Source organism: Chrysochloris asiatica, unplaced genomic scaffold (genome assembly GCF_000296735.1).
Source record: "Chrysochloris asiatica unplaced genomic scaffold, ChrAsi1.0 scaffold00084, whole genome shotgun sequence".
Lineage (NCBI taxonomy): Eukaryota > Metazoa > Chordata > Mammalia > Afrosoricida > Chrysochloridae > Chrysochloris > Chrysochloris asiatica.
In genome coordinates, this window is record NW_006408602.1 from 5,373,479 (window position 1) to 5,384,958 (window position 11,480).

An 11,480-nucleotide genomic window follows, 5' to 3' on the forward strand; every position below is an offset into this window, starting at 1 on the left:
GCACATAACAACAACAACAAGCAATGACACCCCAGTAGCAACAGATATATCTAGGACCCAGATCTTTCTAATACAGTTTTCCATTTTAAGGAGCCAGGTCTCCTAGGAGAAATTTAATTAGTATTGAATTCAATCATATTTAATTAGTATTGAATTACAGCACAAAGTGTAGAATAAATAAATATCCATGAGTTCATGAATATATGAAATAAATAGAACAGAAATAAATGATTAAATGCAGAAGAGATAGTTCTCATACAGAAGTAGTAGTACAAATAATTTATATTCTGAGCTCTGGTAGCATAGTAGTTACTAATTGGGCTGTGAACCGCAAGGTTAGCAGTTTGAAACTACCAGCTGTTCCACAGAAGAAAGATCAGCCTTTCTGCTCCCGTAAAGATTTACAGCCTCGGAAACCCTGTGCAGGGTCGCTATGGGTCGGAACCGGCTCCACGGCACATAACCACCACCACCGCTATCTCAAATAGAACATAAATCCCCACTCTTTTGGTGTGGGCTGTGCATTGTAACTTCCTTGCAAAGTGTAGTATAGAAATGGGAGGGGGAAAGAAACCTAACATTTCAAACAGATTATCAAAGTCAGTATCAAACAGTGATAAATTATGTTGATATATGTACCTTTTATATGATATGATGAAAACGGTACTTTGTAATGTCTCTCCCAAAACCCATTTTTTGTTGCTAAGTGCCACCGAGTTGCTTTCAACTCGTAGAGAACCCTGTGTAGGGTTCCTGAGGAGTGGTGGTGGGTTTAAACTGCTTACCTTGTGGTTAGTTAGCACCAAAGCAGTATCTCCTTGCTTTGGTGCTTATCCTACAGCACCACACCAGGAGACCAATTATAAACCAAGGTATAAAATAATCGGGAAAACTGGGAGGTAGAGTATGAGAGAAATATTCCATGTTGTCTTCAGCTTTTTTGTAAATTTAAAACTTTCCTAGAAAATAAAGTGTACAATAGAATTAGGTGTAGAGTGGGGTTTTTTGTTTGTTTGTTTGTTTTTTTAAGGAAAACTTGAGCATACTAGAAAGTAATGGAACAGATTTACTGAGGAAGGAAAGAATAAAGGTAAAGGAAATAAGTAGAAATTATCAAATGCACAAGTGGTAGTAACTACTATAGTGAGAAGGAATACATTTTCCTCCAGGTCAAAAGAAAACAGAAGATAGAAAACCAAAATGCAGAGCGATTTTAGGGTGAAAGAAAGAATTTGACAGCATCAGAAAATCTAATCTTTTCGGACGTAGATTTGTTTTGTGTACTAGAGATAATCATTTTACCTAGTTGATTAGCTAGCACGGAGTCCTGGTGTGGGACTGTGGTTTAGTGCATTGGACTGCAAAATGGGTTTAAATTGCGAGGTCGGTTGTTCAAGCATACCAGCAGCTCCTCAGAAACCCTATACAGGGTCGCTATGGGTCAGAACCGACTCAACAACACTATACAACAACAACACACCTATTCATCACTTGCCAATTTTTTCATTACCCAACATTTTGTATTTATGAAAATAGTAAAAATATCTTCGTCTTTTGTGTATTAATGACGGATTTCTGGCAGTTAGTGAACAATGTGTCAACTTCACTGGGCCAGTGGTTTGTCAGTTTTGTAGCCATGTAATTGGTAATTATGTAATGATGTCCTAATACTGTTTTGTGATCTGATGAAAAATTAATTAACAGAAGGAAAGATTGAGTATAAATTTCATAATTTGCTCAGTGGGTATCATAGATGGTTAAACACTCTGCCACTAACTGTAAAGTTAATGATTCAAATCCACCCAAGAGGCTCCTTAGAAGAAAGGTTTGGCATAATCTACTTCCAAGGCTTGCTTTTTGAAAACCCTATGGAGTGCACTTGTATTTAGAAACAGATGAATTAGTCATTGTAAGAAATGACACAAAGGCAACTGGTTTGGGGGTGTATTTGGAGTTTTTCTCAGATCTCAAATTTTAGGAGATGGTACCTATCTAAATTAGCATTAGGATACTCAGTTTATAAACTAATCTTTTTTAAAATATAGAGAATAAACAAAATTCCTTTTTAATCTCTGAGGTTACTTTCACCTGGCCAAAAAGGAAGGACTCAAGTCACAGATTCTGTCACACCTGTCAGTATTAATTTGTATTTATTTAGTAACTGAGCTTTTAAGAGAGAGGGAAAAGTTCTAAAGGTTTGTGCTTAACGTATATCTTTGGATAAAGAAGTATCTATTCATTATAAAAGGAGCCCCAGTGGTGATGTAGGATAAACACTGAACTAGTAACCACAAGGTTGGCAGTTCAACCGCATCAGTTTTTCTTTGCAGGAAAAAGATGAGTAGTTTTTCTGCTCCTGAAAAGATTTACAACCTAGGAAACCCTCCATAGGGTCGCCAGGAGTCAGAATCTACTTAATGACAGTAGGTTTGGATTCACTGTAGAGTTTACAAAATGTAGATGAGTTTTTTCAAAAAGTAACCTTAAATCTCATAGATAACATTTTCTGGTATATTGTCCTTCCAATATTATATGATATTATCTAATAAATATTTGTGGACACATACATAACCTGTATTCCTTCTAAGTTAAATATTGAAGAATAAAACATTATCATTCTAAGCCGGAAAGATTTTAGAGATGATAAAAGCCAGTGATATTTTCCAATCCTTGAATTTTCTAAACAGCGGAACCTTTTCTTAGTACATAAAATTGAAGTTCTTGGATTCTTGGTGTGGTGCTGTAGGGTAAGCAATGAACTGCTCTTGTGTTGGCAATTCAGACCCACCAAAAAGGGTGTAGAGGCAGTGTCTGACCATTAGTATCAACCCGAGGCTGAGGCCAGACATGCCATCACCTTCCAACCCTCTTATCTATTCTGACAGCAGCTATCCTTCTACAACTCTCTCTACTACCCAGTCTTTCCCCTTCTGGGAAAATGAACAAACGGGATCCCTCAGCACCTCCTAGAGCTCTTTTTTTACAGTGTGTTAAAAAATTTTTAGGTTTTATTCACTTTCCCATATTCTTAGTTTAAGTTATTGTTTGTTTGTTTGTTTTTGCAGTAAAAACTAGATTTTCATATGCCTTTCCAAAGGAGTTTCCTTATAGGATGAACCATGTAAGTATATTGCATAAAGTAAAACCAACTGTCAGAACTATACCTAAGCTGGCTCCATTTTTTATATGTGGGATAAACCTGAACAGTCTTCTAAAAATGGCAGTTTCAGATACTACAGAATATCAACCTTAGCTTTAAATGAAAGCTTAAATAGCTATCTTTTTTTCCTTTTTTGTAGTATTTCATAACGTTTATCAACCCTGGCTGCTCTGTTATATCACCTTGGGGACTTTAAAATAACTCAGATGTTGTGAACTCTCCAGATCACTAAAATCAGCTTTTAGAGTTTGGTTCCAGTCATTGATAATTTCTAAAAACATCTAGATAATGTTAATGTGCAGCTCTGGTTGAGAATTATTATGATGAAGCAGTGTGAAAATAGTATTTTGAAAAGCTTTATCATTTTATAGGATGACTTTCTATTGACTTTATAATATGCTTGTCCTTATTTCTCCCCTCCCCCTGTGCAGGATTTGTTCACTGATTATAATATAACAAGTATAACATTTGAGTGGAGAAAATTGCATTTTTTTTGCATTTGCTCGTTAGGAAACATTAGAAAATCTGATATTTATACAAGATATTTTCAATAAAAATAAGTATTAAGAGGCTGACTTTTCCTTATAAAGACCAAAATGCTTTATAGTTATAATTCCATGTATTGGATATTAGTAAAAAGCATTTGTATGCAAATTCCTGGTCTGGTTTTCTTAATTTTTCTAATCTTTTAGTAAAAAATTAGGATAAATTACTATAATATATAAATTGTTATGTTAGCTAGGCAGGGTCATCTAATTTGGTTTTATGTTAACATATCATTGAGCGTTTTTGTTTCTTTTTTAAAACAGATATTAGAATGTGAATTTTATCTCTTAGAACTAATGGTAAGTGTATTATATTCCTGTTATTAATATTTTCAAATATAATAAAGTCAGAAAATCTTTATTTAAAGAAATGACATATAGGGAAGTCTATTATTAAATTATCCAAGTGATGATGCATAGTGGTAAAATCATAGTAACCTGATAGAACCGTACTCTGTGTACTGTCAGAAGCCTGTAAAAATAAATTGTATATCCATCCTTCTTAAAATGGGGAGATTTTCTATTCTATGCTCAGTAACTATAATGAAAGGATTAAAAGCAAACCAGTCAGGACATTAAACCATTGTAAATTATTTGCACAATTGTGTGTGTGTGCAGTGTTATTTAAAGATAGATTATGTCTTTGGCAGAATTCTGCTCCTCCAGTTGGGAATTACGGATTTATAGGCTAATAAGAGGTTTCAGTGTGTTGCAGATGTGACACTTTGAGTCTCTAAGGGAATGGATGCTGACTGACTGCCAACCGATTTACCAAGGTATATTCCAGAGAGAGCACTGCCTTCACTATTATAGTAGAGTTTAGGGCTGCCATTACTGCTTGCTTAAGAGACTAAGGGAGAAGCAAGCATGAATTAGAAAAATTAATTTTTAAATAAACAATTATAAATCAGTTGTATAATGATAACGTTTGTATTGTAATGTTTTAAAACATACACGTTTTTTAAACTGTTTCTAGGATTGTTGCTTGATAGTGTATCATCCTTATAGACCTTTGCTCCAGTATGTGCAGGACATGGGCCAAGAAGACATGTTGCTTCCCCTTGCATGGTAATTAGAACAGAAGTTGTTAATAGTGTGACATGTTATTAGCTAGAAAGGTTGATAACTAAATATGAAGCTTGATGTTTCATTAAGTCATTAAACTAGTGTCCTAACATATCTTATGTTGACTGAAATATCTGCTGAATTTTTTTAGCATCTAAGTGGTATATATATATATAATCTTAAATTATCTCTTTGATATATACCTGTTAACATTTTATTTTATATTTTAAAAGGCAGTCTGCACAAAAATAAAGATACAAATTATCTTTGAAATTTTCAGAATAGTTTTTGATGGTATTCAGTATACATATGGGGAGCACAGTGGATCTGTAGGATAAGCACTGGACTGTGAACCACAAGGTTCAAGCCCACCAGCTGCTCCCCAGGAGAAGGATAAGACTTTGTGCTCCCATAAAAATTTAAGCTCAGAAATCCTATGTAGGTTAACTATGAGTTGGAAGAGACTCAACAACACTTGATAACAATATACCTAATAGATTTCCTTGTATAATTTCTTGTTTCCTATCTCTAATTTATTTCTAGTTTTTAATAAATTGAAAAATGTGCGTATTTTATAAATAATTTCTTGAGGTTTTCAAATTTACATATGGCTATAATTATAATCATTAAAAGATGCTTATGCATTGTTGCATTTGTGTACCTTTTTGCCTTAAAATTTTTCCTTTATGTATCTGTGCTTCAGTAATACAGAAGAGAAACAAGTGTATACATAGATGGGAAATAGGGCTTTCTCTGGGGGTAAATGTACAATTGTTTTGTGAGGTAGTTCTTTTTTAATAATGATATTTATATTTCCACAGGAGGATAGTGAATGATACCTACAGAACGGATCTTTGTCTACTGTATCCTCCTTTCATGATAGCTTTAGGTATGTAAGTATGGTGTACCTTTGTTAGTTAGATCATCCTAGAATAAATTTTAGCTTATTGTACTTTATGTTCCATGAAATATTAGACTAATCCTTCGTTGCCTGTGAACTTTCAATAATATGAATTGCAGCTATACCAAATCAGGATTTTTGACCCCCTCACACCCCTTTTTTGAGTATGTTTATTTTGAAATCACATAAAATAATTTTAATTGGTGTCTGAACAGAACATTTTTGTGTGTTTAGGGGATAAAGTTCAGAATTAAGTCTGCTAATATCAGGAGTCCTGGTGTGGCACTGTGATATGCAGCACTGGACCACAAGGTCGGTTTGAACCTCAGAGTCAATGGTTCAAACTCACCATCTGCTCCTTGTAAACCTTGTACAGGGTCACTGTGATTCAGAACCAATTTTATGGCACTAATAACCACCACCATAATAACAGTATCAGTTGGAACTCATATGAAATAACTGAGCTTGTCTTTGTTTTCTCATCCCAAGGAAGTCCTTAGAGATTGAGTAAAAGAGATATGATTTTTAATGCCTTGCTGGAGAGATGTTAACACTGGTCTGCTATCTATGGAGGGCAGGGGTGTAATGGGTTGCAACATAGTCTGGAGTTAGACACTATAAAATGTCTTTGTAGCAAATTAATCTTTGCTTTCTTTACTGTTGTGGGAAAGTAATCTAACTTTTCTAAATTAATCTCCTTAGTTACAAAGTAGAAGAAAATATTAGTTCTTGCGATTATTGTTAAATTTTATATAAAATCAGTATTGTTTGATGCAATACTAATAATAATTGATTACAACAGTTAAATGATGTGTCTTGTCAAGCACTAAATAATGCCTGGTATTTCTGGGCATTCTCAATACTTGAATCTCGTTAAAAGCATAGGGAAAGAAAGTAACATTGCACTTTATTAGCTCTGTGTTGCAGTGGAAAATACAACATCTTAAATAAAGGTGTTTTTAAAATTTTCAGCAAGCAAGAAAGAAATTGGTTTCTTGCTAAGCCTTTGTGGAGTGTAGGTTAATGCGCAAGACTGCAAAGCCATTTGTGCAAGGTTGGCGGTTCAAGCTCACCAGCTGCTCCTCGGAAACCCTATCCAGGGTCGCTATGAGTCAGAGTTGACTCAGCGGCACTTCACAACAACAACATATTAAACATTTATTAGTTTCTGTTTCCTTTCTTCTATTGTTTTGCATGATTCTGTCATCTTGATTTCATCCTCTCCCCCCCATTCTTTTATCAATCCAAATTTATTTTCATTTCTGTTTTCATTTATTACTGCAATGTTAATGTTCCTCGTCCTTCCTATATCAGAGATCACAAGTAGGTTATACATATTTTGTAGTGCATAGAGGTTCCCTGAAGACACTATATTTGGGTTTAATGTGAAAGAATGCTGTTATCTGCCTGGGTTGTTTTGTTAGGTGTTGGCAAGTCCTGATTTTAAACCACTCAGTATCCCCTTGTTCTATTTCAAATGACTGCCTCTTGGTCTATGTACACATTCTTAATGAGTACAAGCACGTTTTGTGGAGGAGCCATTCTCCACAGTGTTACCCATAGCTTGTCATGATCCACACAATCAAAGACCTTTGCATAGTCAGTAAAATGCACAAGTAAACATCTTTTCTGGCATTCTCTGCTTTCATCCAAGATCCATCTGGTGTAAACAGTGATATAGCTAGTTCCATGATCTCATCTAAAACTGACTTGCATTCCTGGCAGTTTACTGTCGATGTACTGTTAAAACCATTTTCTAATTATCTTGAACAAAATTTTATTTGCATGTACTACTAATGATATTGTTCAATGGTTTCCACATCCTGTTGTGTCATCTCTCTTTCGAAGGGACACAAATAAGGGTTTCTTCTAATCAATTGACCAAGTAGCTGCCTTCCAAATTTCTTGGCATAGATAAATGAGCAACTTGAGTGCTTCATCATTTTATTGAAAGATTTCTGTTTGTATTCGGTCAATTCCTGGAGCCATGTTTTTTGTTCCAGTCCCATCAGTGCAGCTTGGAGTTCTTCATTCACTACCATCAGTTCTTGATCATACACTACCTCTTGAAATGGTTTGATTTCGGCCATTTCTTTTTGGTACAATGACTGTGTTTCTGCATCATTTAATATTTTTCCCTTAGAGTCCTTCAGTATTGCAATTTGAGGTTTGAATTTTCACTTCATTTCTTTCAGATTTAGAAATGCTGAGCATGTTCTTCCCTTTTGGTTTTCTGACTCCAATTCTTTGCACATTTCCGTATAACACTTTGTCTTCTTGAACTGCCCTTTGAATTTTTCTGTTCAGCTCTTTTACTTCCTCGTTTCCTCCAGTCACTTTTGCATCACTAACTAGAGGGCAAGTTTCAGAGTCTATTCTGGCATCCATTTTGGTCTTTTTTTTTTTCTTTCCTGTAAGTTTTGCTTTCTTCCTGTATGATGTTTTTGATGTCTTCCCACAACTCCTCTGGCCTTCAGTCATTAGTGTCTAATGCATCAAATCTGTTCTTGTGATGATCTCTATATTCAAGTAGGATAATGGTTAGGGTCATATAATGGCTCTCATGGACTTGTTTTCATTTTCTTCAACTTCAGTCTACTATTTCTTATGAGCAGTTGATGATCACTTTCACAGTTGCCTTTGAGCATTTTGTCTGATATGGAGCTTTTCCACTGTCTCTTCCCATTTGTTGTTGTTAAGTGCCGTTGAGTCGGTTCCGACCCATAGCGACCCTGTACAGGGTTTCCGAGGGTGTAAGTCCTTACGGGAGTAGAAAGCCTCATCTTTCTCCCGCGGAGCGGCTGGTAGTTTTGAACCGCTAACCTTAAGGTTCGCAGCCCGATTCGTAACCACTACGCTACCAGAGCTCTCTTGGTCTCTTCCCATAGATGTTGTTAATTTGATTACTGTGTGAGGTCCATGTATAGAGTCATGTTTTATGTTGTTTATAAAAGGTATTTGTAGTGAATAAGCCATTGGTTTTGCAAAATTCTGTCATACAATCCCCAGCATCATTTCTGTCTTGAAGGCCGTATTTTCCAATTACTAGTCCTTTCTCTTTGTTTACAACTTTTGCATCCCCACTACCAGTAATTATCAGTACATCTTGGTTGCATGTTTGATCAATTTCAGACTGAAGAAATTGGTCTAATTCTTCAGTTTTATGGTTGGTGTGTAAATTTAAATAATAAGGTTTTAACTGGTCTTTATAGGCTCACTACTAAGTCATTTCAGCTCATTAATGCCTAGGTTTCTGCATGGTTAGAAGGAAGGAAATGGCAGAATTTGTGTTGTATGTTTGCCATCCCTGCTGGTGGTGGTCTCCCTCAATAATTTCACAGTGGTCTATTATGGCTTATATTCCGATGTGCTGATTCATGAGTAGTCAAACTAGGTAATAAAACTATTTAAAACTTGGGGTAAGATCAGTTTTGCCTAAGGCAGTTCTTAGGTAAAAATCGTCTTAGGCAAAATTGTGAGGTAAATTATCTTTGTGCTTTTTGTTTATATTATATTATTGCACAAAACTTTAAATTTGTTGCTTAATTATTTGGTTACAACTCTGAATTCTCTGTCTGTTAGGTGGCATCGAGTCACTACCGACTCATAGCAACCCTGTGCACAACAGAATGAAACACTTGCCCGGTCCTGGGCCATCCTCACAATTGTTGCCACGCTTAAGCCCATTGATGCTGCCATTTTCCCAATCTATCTGCTGGAGGTCTTCCTTTTTTTCTCTGACCCTCCACCTTACCAAACATGATATCATTCTCCAGCAACTGGTCCTTCCTGACAATATGTCTGAAGGATGAGAGATGAAGTTTGGCCATCCTGGCCTCCAAGGAGCACTCTGGCTGCACTTCTTCCAGCACAGATCTCTTTGTTCTTCTGGAAGCCCATGGTACTTTCAGTATTCTCCTCCAACACCGTAACTCAAAAGCATCAGTTCTTCTATGGTCTTCCTTATTCACTGTCCAGCTTTTGCATGCATATGAGGTTATTGAAAATACCATGGCTTGGGTCAGGCGCACCTTAGTCCTCACGATGACATCTTTGCTCTTCAACTCTTTAAAAACTCTTTTAAAAACAGCAAATTTGCCCGATGCAATATGTCGTTGGATTTTTTGACTGCTACTGTTACATCAGTTTAGATTCGAGAGTGTCACAGCAGCCCTGGGCCCTAGAGTGTCACAACAGCTCTTCATCCATCATCGAAGAAAACGAGGCTACTTGGAGAGGTGAAGCAGAGTTTCAGATTTTATTAAGACTGCTGGCTCAGAGGAGCTAGCTTCTCCAGTTACTGAGTGCCAAATACAGGGCAGTGCAGACTTATATGGGGGCAGAATCAGAGAGAGGTTAGCTTGTGCACCTGTTGGAAGACAGGAGGGAAACCAAAGGATTGGTTCCATTCAGTAACCTAATTAACATTCTAGCTTGACTCCTGGGCAGAGAAGGCAATAAATGTTTTTACCTTTTCCTGTTCACTGCTTCCATGAGTGTTGATAATTGATTCAACAAGAATGAAACCCTTGACAACTTTATTATTTTCTCCATTGATAAGAATGTTGTTTATTGGTCCCGTGGTGAGAATTTTTGTTTTCTTTACATTGAGATGCAATCCACACCGAAGGCTGTGCTCTTTGATCTTCATCAGTATTTCAAGTCCTCTTCATTCTCAGCAAGCAAGGTAGTATCATCTGCATATCGCAGGTTGTTAATGAGTCTTCCTCCAATCCTGATGCCACGTTTTTCTTCACAGAACCCAGCTTCTCAGATTATTTGCTCAGCATACAGGTTGAATAAGTATGGTGAAAGACTACAATCCTGGCGCACACCTTGTTAATTTTAAACCATTCAGTGTCCACATGTTCTATTCAAACAACTGCCTCTTGGTCCATGTACAGATTTCTCAGGAGCACAATCAAGTGTTGGGGAATACTCATACTTCACAATGTTGTCCATAGCTTGTCATGATCCACACAATCGAAAGCCTTTGCGTAGTCAGTAAACATCCTCTTGGTATTCTCTGATTTCTGTGAAGATCCATTGAACATCAGCAGTAATATCCTCTTTTCCATAGCCTCTTCTGATTCCAGCTTGAACCCTTGGAAGTTCTCTGTCAATGTATACTTGCAGCCATTTCTGTATTACCTTTAGCAAAACTTTACTTGCATGGGATAGCAAAGATATTGTCCGATGATTTCCGCATTCCTTTGGGTCACCTCTCTTTGGAATGGGCACAAGTATGGATCTCTTCCAATCAGTTGGCCAGGTAGTTGTCTTCCAAATTTCGTGGCATAGATAAGTGAGTGCCTCCAGTGCCTCCTCATTTTCTTGAAAATTTTCAATTTTTATTCCATCAATTCCTGGTGCCTTGTTCTTTGCCAGTTTTTCAAGCACCTTGGAGTTCTTCCTTCAGTATCATTGGCTCCTGATCATATGCTACCTCTTGAAATGGTTGAATATCAACCACTTCCTTTTGGTAACGTGGCTCTGTGTAGTCCTTCCATCTTCTTTTGATGCTTTTTGCATCTTTCAGTAATTTGCCCAGAGATTCCTTCAATAATGAAAGTTGAGGCTTGAATTTTTTCTTCAGTTCCCCCAGCTTGAGAAATGCTGAGCATGTTCTTCCCTTTTGGTTTTCTGATGCATATTTTGCACATTCTGTTGTAACATTTGACTTTGTCTCTACAAGCTGAACTTTGAATTTTTCTTTTCAGCTCTTGTACCTACTCATTTCTTCCATTTGCTTTAGCATCTCTACATTGGAGAGCAAGTTTCAGTGTCTCTTCTGACATCCATTTTGATC

The 11,480-nt window shown here is 36.5% G+C and overlaps 1 protein-coding gene across 2 annotated transcripts in view; it reads left to right on the plus strand.

Moving 5' to 3' along the window:
• CCNC (cyclin C) overlaps positions 1-11,480 on the plus strand; it is a 37,202-nt gene that overhangs the window by 19,179 nt on the left and 6,543 nt on the right. For both annotated transcript variants that reach the window (XM_006865842.1, XM_006865841.1), the window contains 4 exons: positions 3,066-3,121; positions 3,970-4,005; positions 4,682-4,773; positions 5,592-5,659. In XM_006865842.1, coding sequence (XP_006865904.1) covers positions 3,066-3,121; positions 3,970-4,005; positions 4,682-4,773; positions 5,592-5,659 — 252 coding nt within the window. The remainder of the gene's footprint in view (positions 1-3,065; positions 3,122-3,969; positions 4,006-4,681; positions 4,774-5,591; positions 5,660-11,480) is intronic.